Source organism: Dipodomys ordii, unplaced genomic scaffold (genome assembly GCF_000151885.1).
Source record: "Dipodomys ordii isolate 6190 unplaced genomic scaffold, Dord_2.0 Scaffold111, whole genome shotgun sequence".
Lineage (NCBI taxonomy): Eukaryota > Metazoa > Chordata > Mammalia > Rodentia > Heteromyidae > Dipodomys > Dipodomys ordii.
In genome coordinates, this window is record NW_012267327.1 from 5,816,527 (window position 1) to 5,834,681 (window position 18,155).

Sequence of the window (18,155 nt, forward strand, 5' to 3'; positions counted from 1 at the left end):
TTTAAGCATAGATTTTTACAAGCACGCTTTTTTATGATCTGAACCTGATGTTCCAGCTTCATTTCTTTCTCCTTTTGGCCTACACATTGCTGATATGTTTAAATAAGCTGTTATTGCCAACAGCAACCCACAGCCTTTCTGCTTCACCCATCTACCTGACAGACAACAATTTATTTTTCAATAAAATAATAGCACTTAGAAATGTTTCCCTCAATTCCTTAACCTTTTCCTCTAGTCCTATCATGACAATCTGGTTGGCATTTATTGTTTATAACTTTAATTTTCCTGCAAAATCAAGTTACCATGTTCCCCATCTCACAAACATAGACCTTTGGGGAAAAATAAAATTGAGGGTGGGAAGCTTGCCTCATCACTATCACATAACAAATGCAGTCTGTACTGCCCCCTCTCTCAGTAGTTGAAACTAGTTGTCCTGTTAATAGGCAATTAAGCCAATCTGCATTGTTACAATTCTTCCCTCCAAGATATGAAGTGTTTATTCTCCAAAGGCTTCCTCCTAAATTCTGTTCTTTGTGGCCCCTCTTTGCCACTGTATCCTCTGCAGAACCACTGGTTCACTATTCACTTGTAGCATACCAGCTATTCTGTTAGACTGGGAAGGAAGGCAAATGTGCATCTTTCTCCACCCATGGAGCTAAAGATACATGATTTGTCACTAGCCTTTGTTCTGAGTCCCAGGTCAGAATTAACCTTGCTGCTACTCAAGACTCACTAGTGAGTAGCAGCAGCATAATTCTGCTGAATATCCCCCTGCTCCCAACTCTCCTTCCAACCCAAATCTCTGCAGTCTCTGAGTCCTCAAAATGTCAAAGTGAGATTCCAGGCAGTATCAAGCCTTGCATTAGCTGCGCAAGTAGCTTTTTCTGAAGTTTCTGTTCTCCACAGGCTCTTTGTCCTCTCATAACCTGTGCCTCTCACAGAGTTCTCTCAGGTTTTCAACAATTGACTACCAAATATTTTCTCATGGAAACATATCTACTAAAGTTTCATTAGTCCTGGTTACAGCAGGCAGAACATTTTTCTCGATATATTCCAAGAGTCTTTTCCTGCATGGTTTCCAATCAGATTCTCACAAGAGTGATGATACCATTGCTTGTACTTGAGTTGCTTTATCGAATGTGCTGTAGCTGATTTATCAATCCAAACTAGAGCTATCAATCTATCTACAGTCCAGTTAAGCTCCCAGTAAGTGTTTCTTGAATGAAGGAATGAACCAAGGAACAAATACCTGGGTCTTCTCAAGAATAGCACCCAACAGCCAGGTGCCCAGGGCTCACACCTGTAATCCTAACCACTCAAGACACTCATCTGAGGATTGCACTTCTAAACCATCCCAGGCAGGAAAGTACATGAGATTCTCATCTCCAATTAACCCCAAAGTGAAGGTTTGGCTCAAGTGGACACCAGCCTTAAGCAAAAAAGGTAAGGGACAACACACAGGCCATGAGTCCGATGCCAGGTATAGGCACAGACCAAAAACAGAAAAAGAAAAGGTTCTGGATGAAGCTGACAGCTAAATAAATGATTGCAGTCTTGGCTCCTCCTCCCCCCCACCCCATCCTGTCCCACCAGACAATTGGCACTAAAGGACAGAAGTGGGGAAAGGGCCTTGGCTCCTAGGAACAGATGGACACAGCAGAATGGACCCTTCCTCGGGCCCTCTTCACCCTCACAGCTGGATGGGGCCTTGGATGCACAATCACCAGTCTCCCCAGAGAGGGGAAAGAATAGAGCCGCTGAGAAAGATGGTCCCAAAGGGAGGGAGGCAGGCGGGCTTGCCTGACAAGAGAGAGGGCTGGCTTTTGGAGGGCTCTTAGCAACGGCCCTGGTTGGACCCTCCTCAGCCATGAGAAAATCAGATCAGTGTGCCTTTCTTCCAGGAGCGAGGAACATCAAGGCAGCCTTCCTCAAGGCTTGTTATTTACCTGCCCCTTACAATCTCACACAGTTCCACCCAGAGGGGGAGGAATCGATCACCACCCATCCCCCCTCGCTGCCTGGGGGGTGGGCTCAGGCTCGATTGTGAGTCCTTGCACACCATCGCATCTCTTGATTGGCGGGGACTGAGAAAGGAGGGTACCAGCCCCCGCCCCCTACCCCTCCTGGGCCGTCCGGAGCGTTATTCTAGAGTCACTGGCGCGTGGCTGCGCTTTTTCTTTCCCATTTGTAGGTGCAACCCCATTGGCTTCATTGGCTTCTTGAATTAAACCACGCCCGGCTTTCTTGCCTCCTTTGCTGCTTGCTGGGCCGGGCTGCCCAGCCACATCTCAGCCCTGTTTGCTAGTAGCCAGGAGGGGGCTTCCGCAGCTGCTATTGTGTGGATGCCTCTCCTCTCTTCCAGAGATGGCTAACAGGGGCCCCAGCTACGGCTTAAGCCGAGAAGTGCAGGAGAAGATCGAGCAGAAGTACGACGCGGACCTGGAGAACAAACTGGTGGACTGGATCATCCTGCAGTGCGCTGAGGACATAGAGCACCCACCCCCTGGCAGGGCCCATTTTCAGAAATGGTTAATGGACGGGACGGTAAGGCGGGGAGCAATCTCGGTTGCTGGGGCAGTGGGCAGGGAAGTCCTCTCCAGGGCCCTTTCTTTCAGCTGGAGGCCCCTGGGGGTGCTGCTGTTGCCAAGCTCTCTCACCAGGAGGGATGGGCGATGTCTTTTATTTCTCCAGGGCTGATGATTTGGGCTTTCTGCACAATTCCCTAGCTAGCATAGAGGATTCTTTCCAACCCTCCGAGGCACCACAGCATCCTTCTGAGTTGTTAGCAAATTTAAGGCCCTTTGATTTTCTTTTGCCGTTGAGATGAGAAGTATTTCCCGGTGATTCTCTCTCACCCCCTCCCACCCCACCCCCAGCCTTCCTGGTGAAACAGCTCTTCTGAGGCCATTTCTTCCCCCAGGAGTATGCTGCTTTCCCTGTAAAACAAAGGAAGGAGGTGGCAGGGTGGGGGCTAGCCACCTTCCCATCTTCCTGGGGAGCCTTGCTCTCTGGGGGTGCTGAATGTCTGTCTGTTGAATAGAAGGGTTCGCCTAAGGCTGAGGGGGTGGGGGGCTCCTTACTTGAGATTTGCTCTTCTGACCAGATGCTTAAGAGTTTGGGGGTTTGAGGATAGCAAGCTGGGCTGCTTCAAACAAGTACAGTATTTTCCCACAGGCTGTGATTTAGTGTTACATAACTACTACCCCATACATTTGTTGGGTCGTCCAAGGCTCGGGTTCAGGGAGGAAATTGCCCAGTTCCATTCTTGGAAGCATCATTAATACAAGATGACTTAGTGAAAGCTGCTTTCTGATCTGCTTTCTGACAGAGTACAGATCAGAATTCTCCCTGACATCCTTCCATGAAGTGTGGACTTCTATCCACATCAGCTCCAATCATTGCTTTTCTGTAAATATTCTTTCCCTCATCCTGAATTCTCCCTGACATCCTTCCATGAAGTGTGGAATTGCATCCACATCAGCTCCAATCATTGCTTTTCTGTAAAGATTTTTTCCCTCACCCTGAAAAAAAGGGGAGAACAAGGAGGGAGTGGGTTTCCGGGGCTGCAGAACTCCAGTGAAGTGCAGCCATAGAAATGGGGTTATCTAGCTCTTTGGAGTTTAATATGGCAACCTGGCTAGAAAGTCTGAGCCCATCCCTTCTTGGGGCCCATGACTTGTTCACCCACAAGCCTGCTGAGCTGTGTCTTGTGAGATTGTGTGTCTGGGGTGGAGGGGAGATGGGGGGATGGCAGGATTCACTTCTCATTTGTGACATTTCTTGCAAAGGAAAACACTGACTCTCTGCACTCCCCCTCCCCCACTCCCTTCAGGTCCTGTGCAAGCTGATAAACAGTTTATACCCACCAGGACAAGAACCTATCCCCAAGATCTCAGAGTCAAAGATGGCTTTTAAGCAGATGGAGCAAATCTCCCAGTTCCTAAAAGCTGCAGAAATCTATGGCGTGAGGACCACTGACATTTTTCAGACAGTGGATCTGTGGGAAGGTAAACAGCCCTTCAGCCTTTTGATCTGTTCTGTCCCCTCCTCCAACCTGTCACCTTTGCTTCTTGTCTTTGTAAAATCTACCCACTGTGTGTTTTCCTGTACCTGTGAGCTTGGAGGCTCAGGGGGATGTTCTCAGCTGTCCTGGGGACACTCTTTGTCCCTCCTCTCAGGAACACTGCTAGGCAGAGGATGTGGCTAGGACCTCAGCAAACTAGGTGGTAACTAGAAGCGGTAAGGAGAGGCAAAATGATGGCAGAAGATGTCTTTGACTCTCGTGACCCTCCCATGATAAATCATAGCTACCGGCAGCATAGAAGGGAGGCAGGGAGAGAGAATGCATCTGACTCACCAGCAGCAGGGATTATAGACAAAGCCTTCTGGTGCTGTTTTGTCATTCAATCTAAGAAAGAAGTAGCACTCCAACCTTTCAGTGAACAATTAGCTGAGGAAATCTCACAAAGACATACAAATCTAGTCAATTTCTAGCTACACTTAGCAATCCACCATCATAGGAAGAAATGATGTAGAATGGAGTCACTTAGGGAGTCTATCATCAGAGAGCCGAGTGTTCCCTTTAGTGAAAATGTGCATTCATGTCCCTCTATGCAACTATGTCTTGCCTGAGGCACCAAGAGATACAAGCTAGTCTAAGCAGGACTGCTAGATTGACTCACACACTCATTGTCACAGCTGTCATCATGATCTAACCAATAGGATCCCCAGGGCAGTGACCCAAATGGCTCTCCTGACAGACCAACAATCCTGGTGTTCTAAATGGGTATTCAGAAGAGGGTTGAAACAGATTTCTAGCAGGGGGCCATTTTGCCAAACCAATTACCTTCTTAATCCTCACAGTTACTTTCTTTTTTTTTTTTTTTAATGAACATACTGTACAGAGGGGTTACAATTGCATGGGCAGGATAATACGTACATTTCTTACCAAGCATTGCAGCCTCCTCCTTTGTTTACCCTTCCCATCCCTTCCCAGCCTCCCCCCTCCCCCCATCCCAATCCTTCTCCTTCCCCCCTCCCTCCCACCCCCTTCCCCCCCCAACCCCCCTCCCCCCGCACTGACGTTGTAAAGCTCGTTTGGACATGACAACTTGTACTTCTCATTGTTGCATCAGATCCACCTGTATCCTTAAGCACACAGTTACTTTCTTAATCCCTGGTGTCTTGCATAGCTCCCATTTCTTGTTTTCCCCATAGATACTATTTAAATCCTAAGACCCCAAGGGTTTTACCCTAGACTTTGCCATTACATAGGAAGTCAGCTATCTAAAACTCCAAGCCTATCTATTGGACTTTAAGGATCCTTATCTCCACATATCTGTGTAAGGTCATAATCAAGCCTTGCTCCCTGCTTCCTAAATCAAAGCTATAATACTTCTCCCAAGTGGAGGCATAGCTCAAGGATAGAGTGCTTGCTTAACCAGTTGAAAACCCTGAGTTCAAGTCCTCATGCAGGAAATAAAATACCTATGAGGATTCTCCCCATTTGATGAAGATGTGTACTGCTTACTGATCTTTTCCTGGACAATAGACCTTGAAAAAGTCCTTTACTGCCTAATCCCATCAGTTCTCCTAACAAAACAATGAGGTAAGTGTTTTTAATGTCCTCACTTCACAGTCAATGAAGCTTGCCTGTGATTATGTGTGCCCATCAGAAATCTAGTAATTAGCAGAACCAGGACTCACACTCAGGCTCCCTGATGCCAAAGAACAAGGCTTTAACCAGTTTGCCCAGCTATTCTTTGTCCAGGAGGCTTAGTTTCCTTCACCTACACCATGGGTGTGCTGGTGAGTCATAACACTAACTAGCTGATGACAACAAGTAGGAGGAGAAGAAGGAGGAGGAGGAGGTGGAGGAGGAAGATGAATCAGGTTCATAAGACTGAAGAATAGAGTGTCAGCGTGAATGGAAGGGACCTTAGTAAGCTCCCAAGGACAGGAAATATGGAAGAGGAGTAAGAAACCGGAAATTCTGTAGGAGGTAGGGAATCTGAGGGAGCAGTACTACACTACCAAGGTGGCTTTACTTCCTGTCCCTCTCTTCCCAGAGACCATTGGGAGGAGCCTTACACCCAAGAGACACTCAGTACAAGAGGGCAGGATGTGGGAAGCAATGGTCAGCAGGTCAGGTAGAGGGGTGCTCTACCTGCTTCAGCTCTATGGATGCCTCTTGAGGCAGAGGAAAGCAAGGAGACACATGTGGGGCTTCAAGATAGGGCAATGGCAGGTCTGCTCTAGAGTATGAAAATGCTATTAGAAAAGAAAAAGGCAGAGGATCTGCATAGAAAGAGGCCAGGGTTTTAAAGTAAATACAAAGCCAGGTCCTGGTGGCTACTCAGGAGGCTGTGATCTGAGGATCACAGTTCAAAGCCAGCCCGGGCAGGAAACTCTGTGAGACTCCAATAAACTCAAAAAATCTAGAAGTGGTGTTGTGGCTCAAGAGGTAACGTGCTCACCTTGAGCCAAACAAGCTCAGAGACAGCACCCAGGCCCAGAATTCAAGCCCCAGGACTGGCAAAAAAAAAAAAAAAGAAGAAGACATAAAAGAGAAAGATATTCTAAGGGGACTGTGATGGACAGACAGCAAAAGTTCTAGGTAGACTATGTAATACATATGGATGAGCAAGAGAGCTGGCAGATACTTAGGAGTTTCCAAATGACCCCTATTGGCCCCGAGAGGACTAAGATACAGTCCTTGAACCTTAGGAATGTTGGATGGGACAGTGAGACTACCTAGGACCGCTGAAGCTCAAGGCACCTCGTGTGTCTTCATTGGATGGTAGGAGACGCGAGATGCGTTGAGCACAGAAGTGGGGAAAGTGGGGCTTGTGGTGTGAAAGCCTGGACAAGCATGACTAAGATATTTTCTTCAAACACATCGTCATTCACGAGTTTGAGATGACTCAGCTAGATCAAAGGGATGCTCCAGGCAAGGCCAGCCTGTGTTGTGTGCCTATGTCTGTGTGAGCGTGCACATGTTGGTGTACACAGCTATCAGAGTAGCCATTACTTTACTCCCACACTCTCCCTACAATTCTGTGTTCTCTCTCTCACTTGTTCTCTCCCCACATCTCCCCCTCTTCTTCCTTTCCTCCCTTGCTCCCTCCCTTCCTCCCTGAGGTTTTACTACTGTCCTCACATTTCCTTTTACTCACATCAGTTCTGGATCCCTGGACCACAGTTGTGGTAGCTGTGGCTGACAAGGGGCTGGCCCACCTTTCCTGGGCATTTCTCTTCCTCAGGTATTTAGCAGACTGCAAAGTACCTGATTTTCCTTATTTGCCATCTACTAGTGAGTAGGGCTCTGCATGCCCACAATGCCCAGGGCCTATCCAAGCTGCCTCTTACGTTGTGGACCAGTAAGCCTGCGGGGCCTACACTGGCCTAATAACTTGTTTAGCATTCAGTTACATGCAGGGACAGGGGTCCCACATACTACCACAATCCTTAAACCTCTTCCAGGTGTGATGTTTGAATTGACTACACAGATATCAGCATGTAAGAGTTTTTTTTTAGAAAGGAACGCAAGGCTGCACAGAGGAAATGCAGTTAAGGCTGCTCAGATAGAAAGCGAAATTGGGAAACAAGCAAACTGCAGGAGTATTATAAATAAAGCTAATGAAGGCCCTTAGGGGGAATCTTGCATGACCAGCTACATTTTTTTTTTTTTTTTGTCAGTCATGGGGCTTGAACTCTGGGCGCTATCCCTCAGCTTTTCAGCTCAAGGCTAGCGCTGTACTACTTGAGCCACAGCACCACTACTGGTTTTCTGAGTGGTTTATTGTAGATAAGAGTCTCACGGAGTTTTCTGCCAGGGCTGGCTTTGAACCTTGATCCTCAGATCTCAGCCTCAGAGTAGCTAGGATTACAGGTGTGTGCCACCAATGCCCAGCGACCAGCTACTTTTAATAATGGGGAAGAAGTGAAGACTGCTTAGAGCAATGGAAGGGGACTGGAGGTCCTTCTCTTGAATGAAAGGAAATGAATTCTCCAGCAGGTTACATACTATTTTTGTATTTGCTGTGAGTGCCAGGAATGGGTAGGGGGAATCTTGGATATCTGGGACTCAGGATAATATACTATAGGCAAGCAGAAAAAGGGAGAGAGGAAAGGGGGCAAGAAAGGGAAATGTATGCATGTGTGTGTGTGTGAGAGGGGGGGAGAGAGGGAAAAAAGGAGAGAGGGAGAGGGAGAGAGGCTAATGTACGTGAAATAAGTGAGTGCATTAGCCTGATATCTGGGCAGAAAGTCTGCAATATATGCTTATCCTGGAAGGTACCATAGAGTGCAGGCTTACAAGCGCCAAGGAGGCTGCTGAGTTCAAACTTGTGCTCCAGCACTTATCAATTAATCTCTCTATGCCTCAGTTGTTTTCCAGGTATAACATGGAAATAATAGTATCAATCTCACAGATTGATGCAGAGAATAAATGAGATGACACATTATAAATGGTATATGAACAGTGCTTGGTAAATGTAGTGTATAAATATTGGCAATGTAGATTTATTCTGGCAATGGCCTGTCCATCCTAAGATTAATAGAAAGTGTCAGTACAAGGAAGAAGGCTGGGGATGAATATGGTGTTCTTAGAACACACACAGGAGCTCATGGGCTACCTGGATGAGCATTCCCTCCTCTGTCATCTGTTGAACCTTCACATCTTCAGCCATTCTTCAAAACAAGCTTTACAGGGCACTTAATTGGTTTTTGGTTTTCACACTTATTGGCTATTGCCCTTTTACTGTCTTTCCTTTCCTTTACCAGTTTTATATCTGGAAGACAATGATTGGGATTGGAATAAGGTCAACAACTTTGCATGACTCAGCATGCTAGGGCCTCGCTGTTTTGCTCTGTATACAGGTTGAGGGCCATGCTCATGGGGATCTCACAGGGATTCACCATGTGAAATGTCTAACACAATACCAAACTCACTAGACACCTTATAAATATTTGCCTCTCTTCCCTCCTGTGAGCTCATCAGCCACTGACCTTTTAGGTTTATTTGTATAACCACTGGCAAGTGCTAATCATAAAGAATTCTAGAATGTCAGAGCAGACAAGCCTCAAAGATCAATCCATTTGATTATTCTTACTGAGGGAGGACCCTAGATTAGGTAGTTTAGTCATGCCTGTTTTCTTTTGCCAGCTGAGAGTTAGAGAGGTATGGTTTACACCGGAAGTGGAGAGCCTGGAAAGTTCCAATATATTTATTCTCTAGGAAAGTGTCACTACATGTGCCATTCCTCAACAGCAGAACCAGGCGAAACATTTCACCTAGTGTGAGAAATATTTTAGGGCATTGCAAGGCACATTCAACAAAGGCTTGCTGCCTGCAGCCTCCTTTTCCACCTGAGCAGGCTTATCTTTACTTGCCCCAAGTGTCTGTCAACAACTGGAAGTCACTTTTGGTTATTTGGGGTGCTTTTCTTTTAACTTGCAAGTGAAATACAAGCAGTGTAAGAAATGTGTGTGTGTGTGTGTGTGTGTGTGTGTGTGTGTGTGTGTAAACTCTGCTATCTCTAAGATTTAGAAGATCAATTAAGTGGAGACTGAAACAAGTGGTTGACTATGAAACTGGTCTTTTTTTTTTTTACATTAAATATAGAAATAAGAATGTCTGATCAACATTTCCCACCCAGATAATGTCTCTCTTGCATTTGTCTCTCTCTTTATCTTTCTCATTTAAGATTTCCTTTCTCTTTTCAAAGACATGCATATAATATCTTGGGAGCCATAACAAAATTTAAGTGAACAAAACCCTCATGGAAGTACCTTTATATTTCACCAGTCTTGACCAGCATTAACCCTGGCTCCACTCCTAAAAACTGCAACTTAGTAGTTTAAGGTATGTGGCTACACTCAGGTACCATTCCTTCCTGTGAGTATAGGAAACACTGAATACTATATTGTCAAATGAAAGCCCTTTGCTACCTTCACTTCTGCAAAGACTTGTCAGGTCTGACAGAGAAAGCTATTTACTATCGGTTCAGCAGCAATGTTTTTTTTTAAAGACTTGTTTTTATATTCAGTTTTAGGCTCACACCAAAATCAACAGGAAGATACAGATAGATCCTGCCTGTCTCTGTCCTGACATATGCATAGCGTCCCCGTTATCAACATCCTCTACCAGAGTGGTGTATATATTACAATTGATGTACCTACATTGACACATCATCACCAAGAACACAGCATTTCCATCAAGGTCCACTCTTGTTGTTACACATTCTCTAGGTTAACAAAAATGTATAACAACATTTATCCACCATTGTAATATCACAAAGAGTACTTTTACTGATGTAAAATCCTCTGAGGTCCATCTATTTATCTCTTCCCAACATTAGCCCTGGCAATCACCCATCTTTATACTCCCTCCCGTAGTTGGCACAATACTGTATGTAAACTTTTCAGATTCCACCTTCTCTCTCTAAAACTTCCAAGTCCACTGTTAGAGGTTTATAAGAGTGCAGGCAGCACATTAAAATTCTGGGTGGTTTGTGTAAATCTGACTCTTCTTTCCTATGTCACTTTCTTCTCGTGGTCCGTGGTCTATTCTTGGATCACCACAAGGACTCGATCTCCTTTCTGCTACCCTTGCACCTGGAAATTTGTCAACACCCGGTTGGTCTTTTTTTTAGGACTATATTTCTTCTTGGTTTTACAAGAATTGCCTTGAACAGTGGTATTCAAGCTGAGTTGAAGAGCCATAAGCATCTGCCAACATATTGAAGGGTGGCTTTCAGGGAACAAAGCCATTCCGAGCTGCCAGACCTCTGGGCTGACTCCCAAATTGGATCAAAGTCCTCCTAATGAACGTTTTTACTTTCTGACTTTAGAGAAGGTATCTCTGAAAGAAGGAGATATTGCTTAACAAATACTATTTAACACTTGCCACACACTAGCCATTGTGATTAAAAAAAAAAAAAAAAAAGGAACCCAGAGCTTCAGAACAGAGCTTGCCTGTTTATTGCCTGTAAGAGAATCATCTCAGAATATCAACACAGAATCTCCATATTTAAGCTTCCAGGCAGTGCTGGATAGTTTGAGTTCCTTTAGAAGTCACCTAGTGAAACTCATGTTTCTCAAACTGATTTTGAATTGCCTAGAGAGCTTATTTTAATAAGCTTATTGTAATTGTAATGTAAACTCTGAGGACTTGCCAAATCAGTCTCTGGGGAGTGAGCTTAAAGTTCCTTCTTTTGAAGAGATGCTTTCCTCCTCCCTGGCTCCCATAAATACACCAAGAAGCAGGAGGGTATGCCTTCAAGCAGTCTGTATGTGGCCGTTTTTGTACAGTTATGAAGGTTTCAGAAGGCAATTTAGCTTTTGTTGTTTTGTACCCAGGATACCTCACAGATCTTCCTTAATCCCCTGCTTCTTTATTCACTTGAATTTTTGACCCCTTGTTAACAGAAATCAGCCTCCACATGAAGTCCCTATTCCTCTTGTATGCCATTTCTTTTCAACACTCCATATGGAGCTATACTTCCAAACTGGAAAGATGTCAGCCTGGAGAATGGCCTGCTTCCCAGCTCATCAGCCTGAGAGTTCTGGAGTTTTTCCATAAAGGCTCAGTTAGAAAACATATTACTCATGACAAGCAAAGGAGCTAGACATGAACTTGTTATAGATGGTAAATATTTAGTGATAGCATTACTTAGAATAATTGATGGTAATTAACTTGGTCAACACATGGACCCTAACTGCTTTTCTTTTCTTTGATTTTATTTGGATAAAGATACAGCACAATTTTTTCAGACAAAGGCATTCAAAGGCCATTTAGGGTTGGGGCCCTTGACCCTTCTGGTCTGGCATTCCTTCTGGCCTGGTACTTGAAACCAGTGCATTGGATCATTCCTGATCACTGGCCCTGGCTGAGAAGCAAACTTTCTCTTCCATCCCACAGGAGATCATCAAGTAGAGTGGACTGTTGTGGATTTTGCATTCTGTCTCATCCAAGCTAGATTTGGCCTTTGTTTTACTTGTTGGGTGACACTGGGACTATTAACTTCCCAGAATTAGTTTTCCTGTCCATAAATGGGGAGAAAAAAATCCCAAATGCATGGGGTCAAGATCCCAAGGTATTATTTGACCCATAGTGCCTATTAAATCTCTTGCTTGAGGATTTTTCTTAGGAAAACTTCTAATTTTTGTTCTTGTAAAATAATACCTCCTTCCCCAACTTCTTCTGCTTCAATCCTTTTTACTTTGGTGGAGTGAGAGTTGGGGTAGTGGTGATAAGTGTAGGTTTCTGGATATCTCATCCTGGCTTAACTTGGTTCCTTTGCCCTTTCTCTTTTCTTTTTTTCTTCTTTCAATGTGTGTATTGGGGTAGGATGCTTGTTCTATGATTCTTCAAAGCTTGCATTTTATCTGTTTTTCCAGTGAGAAATTATGGTCCAAATCCTGACCATTCCAACCAAGTCTTTGCAAAAAAAGGCCCCAAATCAAAAAACAACCCCCCCAAAAAAACAGCATTAGAAACAGTCTTCCTGTGTGTTGTGCAAACAGTGTACAGTAAAGTACTGATTGATACACCCTAGCCTTGAACTTCTTGTGCTGTCATTGATCCACGTTCTCTTTAATAGCATGCCACTAAAAAGCAATTCCTCCCTATCTTCTCAGCATGATCCTTCAGAACATTATTACTCGAGTCCTATTTCTTTTTCTTTTTTAAAGAAAGCAGCCTGTTTCACAGTGACAGTTACAGAAATGCTTTTCATATCTGCATTTCTGTGCTCCTATTTCTTAGTATTCCTCACACCCTTTCTCTTCCATCTGCTACCCAAATAGTCCATTTCCATCACCTTGAGGGACTCCCCATTGGCAGCATTTTGCTTTTATACCTATCAGCCAAGTGCACAAAGCCTAGGATCTGAGCATCAGCCTGTGGCTAAAGCCAGAACTAGGAGGGGAAAAGGGCCTGCTCTGTCCTCTTTCTTTGAATCTCTGGATGTCCTGAAATTGACTTCCTCTGAAAGCCTTCATTGTTTATTGCAGTCCATACTCCCCTCTCACTCTCCATCTGTCTTTTCCCTGTAACTCTGTATTCCCCCATGACTGAGCTGCAGCAGCAGGGCCAAAGACACCACAGATGGTTCACCAGGACTTTCAGAGAGAGCCTGTGAATATTTTCTCTTAACTTTCCCAGCTCCCTACTGAGCTGAAGACTCCTTTCCTTTTATAACTCCTCAACTTGCAGCTTTTGAACTCCACAGAGATGCCTTGTACAGACTTTCAATCTGCCTCTAAAGTGTTGGCTACTTACACATTAGCATCTTTTCTCATTCAGGCCAGTCACCTGGAAGAGAGAGGAGGAGAAAGGATGACAAGGAACAGGCTGACTTATAGGCCCAGGTGTCTTCTCCCTGGGTCTCTCTGTGACAGTGCGAGCCCTCCACATGTAGGGCTACACCTTGAATCTCTCTCTCTCACACAAGCTGTGATTTATTGTCTCCATTTAGCTCCGGTCATGCAGCACAAAATAAAGAGCCTTTCACTTGTGTCACATTGAGTGCTTTCAGTGTTGATTTGCTGTCCTCTACTTGCCAGGCCTCTAGACTAAAGAGCCAAGTGAATACTCAGTGTGAATAACATGGATGACTTCAGACTCATTTAACCCAGATAAAGTAAAACTAAGGGACCACTTGGGTTTGGCTCAGAATGACACTGTCCAATCAATTTCTCTCTAATGTCTTTTTCTAGTCCTAAAATTTGCTCTTCTGTAGACCACCATGCTCATCCATCCATTTGGCCTCCCCCTCACATAGCTTTCAGAACCTTCCCAGGCTCAGCCCTCTGCATAGGACAGGGCCTTGTGTGTATCTGGGTTGAAGTGTTGGGAATATGGTCACTATGGATAGAAAGTAACTCTGGTGTAAATAGAGTGTAGTTGACCAGGTCAGGTTTTGTTCCTTTCTGGGCAATTTGGCATGGTGATCATAGGGCTACTTTGGACAGTGTTTGATAGTACCTCTACAGCCTCCTCTCAGAACTTCTTTCATAGGTATGCAACCACATCCTCCCAGAAGTCTTTGGTCCTGACCCTCACTTGGCTTTGACCTCTTCATTGGCTTTCAGGGAAGGACATGGCAGCTGTGCAGAGGACCCTGATGGCTCTAGGCAGCGTTGCAGTCACCAAGGATGATGGCTGCTACCGGGGAGAGCCATCCTGGTTCCACAGGTGAGTCCTTAACCTCCCTTCCTCAGGAGCTGAGAGCCAGAGGGAGGGGTCTGATGGCTTGGATCCCCAGAGGCTGTTTATATACAAAGATCTACAAGCAAGCACTCCTAACCCTCATCCCTCTATGCACACACACACACACACACACACACACACACACACACAGAGTCCTCAGAAGAAGAAGAAAAAACTTTCAGCTAACATCCCACTGGGAAAAATACTGGGCTTTTCTTATTTGATACTTGGATTCTCTAGCTCTACCAAGGTTCTATTTCTTCTGAGGTTTTTGTAGGAGGTAAATTGATGTCTAAGGCTTAGTTTTACTAACATCCAAGCCATTCTGAATATTCTTCCCTCTCTTCTTTTCTTCCTCCCTATCCCCCACTTAACTATTTTAATTCTTTTTATACTTGATGAAGATTAAATATCTTCTATTTACAAAGCACAGTCCTAACTAATATATAGTTTCAGCTTGTTGACTTATAGCTCCCTCTTTGTAAATTGCAACCTGATTTAGATTTTATGACCATCTCAGTTTACAAAGAAGGTCTTCTATGGCCCTTCCTAAAGTGATTGGGAGAGAAGGTGAACAAAGAAGGCAGGAAATTCATACTGGATAGCCAGCATGAAGACAAAAGAACATGGTATAGCAAATAATCGGCCACTCATTTCCCTGTTCTTCTCCTGTCCGTGAGTGTTATAAAAAGGTATCCAATTGTCTGTTTTAAATTAGTTTAGTCTGAAAAAACCTCAGTGATACTGATCCACTGAGATGCTGGTTTTAGTCCCAGCATTATTAGTGATCTGCTATTCATCTATTTGGCTTCAAATACAAAATTATTCACTGGATATTTGCCAAGGTTTGCTGATCTGATCTAGAGGTTAACCGTAATTAACAGCTAGGTCCCTCAGTTCTAAAGTGGAAATGAATCTTCAGCCCGGTTCAGGAAGGGGAGAATGGGCCTGATGACATACCCTATAAAGAGTTCAATCTCATTTTCACAAGTGCTTCAGGTAACTATGAGAGTTAGGGAGAGAAAGTGCAGATGGAGCTTGCCTAACATGAAAGAAGAGAGAATAAGAACAGAGAAAAAGAAGGAAAGCTGATCATGAACTTCCCAGAGATAGGGATGAATTTTCCTTTCCTCTTTCCTGGAAATTTGGAAAAACATCTGGATTTCTAAACAATAGAGAACTCATGCATCATGGTAGGCTCTGTTTAGGCTAGACATCAGCTTAGAGTAGGCCACAGCCTAGAGTACAGTCGTAGGTCAGGGTAAGCCACAGCATAGGTTATAGGTTAGGCCGCATTTGAGGGTAGGGTTACAGATCAGACCAGAGCTCAGGGTAAGATCATAGGTCAAGATAGGGTCATAGGTCAGGGTAGGGCCTGTTGGTGTATTTGGTGACCTCAGTTTCAGACTGTCTGAATGTTTATCTCGAAAATAGTCACATGGGATTGTTCCCTTTTGCTCTCTCTGTACAGGAAAGCCCAGCAGAATCGGAGAGGATTTTCTGAGGAGCAGCTTCGCCAGGGACAGAACGTAATAGGGCTGCAGATGGGCAGCAACAAGGGGGCCTCCCAGGCGGGCATGACCGGCTACGGGATGCCCAGGCAGATCATGTGAGATGCTGCGTCCCGCCCCTCTGATAGAGAGGACGACTGGTCCACACCACAGTCTCTGTGAAAAAGAAATAGGTAGTCACCTGACCTTCTCCTCTTTCTCAAAGCCTCCTGTCCTTGGTTTTTGCAAGTGCTGCACTTCTGCTGAGAATCCACGTTGCCTATGCTACCACCTTCTGTTCATTTAGAACTATGCAAAGACTCCGCTTTCTCCCTCTTCCTGTTCTCCTTCTAAGGTGTCTATTTGTTTATTTATTTATTTATTTGCCAAAAAAAATCCCCTCTTCAACTTATAGAACACACTCAATAAACAATTAGTCTTGTGTCTTAAAGTGTAAAGTTTGTTCTTTGGCTTAGGGACTTTGCAAACTGGGAGGGTTTCTCCTTCATTCAAGAGGCCCACAAAATGAAATTGAGTTAAAGAAACATAAATTAAGCTGGGTACTGATGGCTCACACTTGTAATCCTAGCTACTCAGGAGGCTAAGATCTGAGGATCACAATTCGAAGCTAGCCCAGACAGGAAAATCCATGAAACTCTTATCTCCAAATTAAGCACCAGAAAACTAGAAATGGAGCTGTGGTTCCAAGTGGTAGAACACTAGCCTTGAGCAAAAAAGCTTAGGGACAGCACCCAGGCTCTGAGTTCAAAACCCCACAAGCAACAGAAAAAAATTTAAAAAAAAATATATATATATTAGATGAGAAAACTTTTACAAGATTATTTTTATGTTGGTAATTGCATTAACAAATGTATAGTTTTACTCACTAACAAGCTTAGATCTTGTAGTTCAAGAATGAGTTTGTTGACCTCACAGAGATTTTTTTGTTTAGTATTTACTTTATGTTTATTATGCTAGACAGTGTAGGGGACACAGGAATAAGCAAAGCACCAGTTCTTAAGGAGTTCATATGCAGCGAGTATCTAGTGGATGATTATTGAACAGAGTAATGGAAGGATAGATGGATGGAGGGATGGATGAATAGATGAGTGGATAGATTGATGAATAAATCAGCCGTTGCACTTCTCTATCATTAATTGTCCTCTGTAGGCCAGAGTTTGACCTGATTCTCACAATCATATAGTTGTTTGTAAAACTTTTACAGAACACCCAGGAGTTATAGACTATGTTGTTTGTTCTCCTAAGTCATTTATTGAATCTAAATCTCAAGCATTGCCTAAAACTAAAATACACCTAAGATGCATAGGTGTCCGAGATTTTTTTTCTTGGCTAGAAAAATGAAGAAAGCCTGGAAAGTGTCAACTCATATTCTTAGTTCCCATAAACAAAACAAAAGATAATTAATTTCATAAGAAAAACAAGAGCTGGGGCTGGGAAGGTGGCTCAGTGGTAGAGCGCTTGCCTTGCATGCATGAGGCCCTGGGTTCGATTCCCCAGCACCACACAAGCAAAAAGAAAAAAAGCTCAAGTGGTAGAGTGCTAGCCTTGAGCTGAAGAGCTGAGGGGCAGCGCCCAGGCCCAGAGTTCAGGCCCCATGACCGGATCCCCCCCCCAAAAAAAAGAAAAGAAAAACAAGGCTGAAGGCATGGTTGAAGATCTGCTTGAGCAAGTATGAAGCCCTGTGTTCAAACCCTAGTACCTTCAAAACAAAATGAAACAAACAAAAGCCAGAAACAATAAAAATTAAAAAAGCAATCATTAAAAACAGATCTTTTCTCCAATAAAATCCTCAAAGATAACTACTATCTATGATTTAGTGCCTGTCATCCTATCCTATTAGATGTGTATGTAGTCAGTGGAATGCATAGAACAACTCCCATCTTTGTGATCCCTTTGTAATATACTAGTTTCTCTCAGCTATAATCTACACACCATTAGAGATTCCCAGACAAGAGGAGGGCAAATATTTTCTTGGGAAATGGGAGGATATGACTCATAACATCCCAATAAGATGAGAAGAGGAAACTGATCCTCTCAATATAGAAAGAACCAAATAATTTTTCATTGGAAGTCCATTGAATGGGTGTGTCTCACTTCATTAAGCCCTGATTGTTGGGTGGTAGAATGTTTTCAAACGTCACCATTAAACTTAATGACATAATAAATATCTTTATATAGTGCTAATAATTAGCTTAGGATAATTTTTCTAGGTGCTAAATATCTATTTTGATTAAAATTGCCAAATTAGTTTTACACTACTACTTTTCAGGCTTTCCTGCAAACTACACTATCATCAGAATTGCCACTTTTGAGAAAGTTGTGAATGCTTTGAACAACAGAACATGCATGCTAGCATATTAGTAGAAGTTGCTGTCCCTGGGCAGCGGCAAAACAATTTTCTGATGTTTGAGTGTTCTGTCACAAAACCA

The 18,155-nt window shown here is 43.9% G+C and overlaps 1 protein-coding gene across 1 annotated transcript; it reads left to right on the top strand.

Annotated features, from left to right (window-relative positions):
• The first annotated feature begins 2,122 nt into the window (after positions 1–2,122).
• On the top strand, positions 2,123–16,156 carry Tagln3 (transgelin 3). The gene is made up of 4 exons (XM_013028534.1): positions 2,123–2,544; positions 3,833–4,007; positions 14,098–14,200; positions 15,687–16,156. The coding sequence occupies exons 1-4, from the start codon at positions 2,365–2,367 to the stop codon at positions 15,826–15,828; spliced, it is 600 nt and encodes a 199-aa protein (XP_012883988.1). The 5' UTR covers positions 2,123–2,364; the 3' UTR covers positions 15,829–16,156.
• Positions 16,157–18,155: the final 1,999 nt, after the last annotated feature.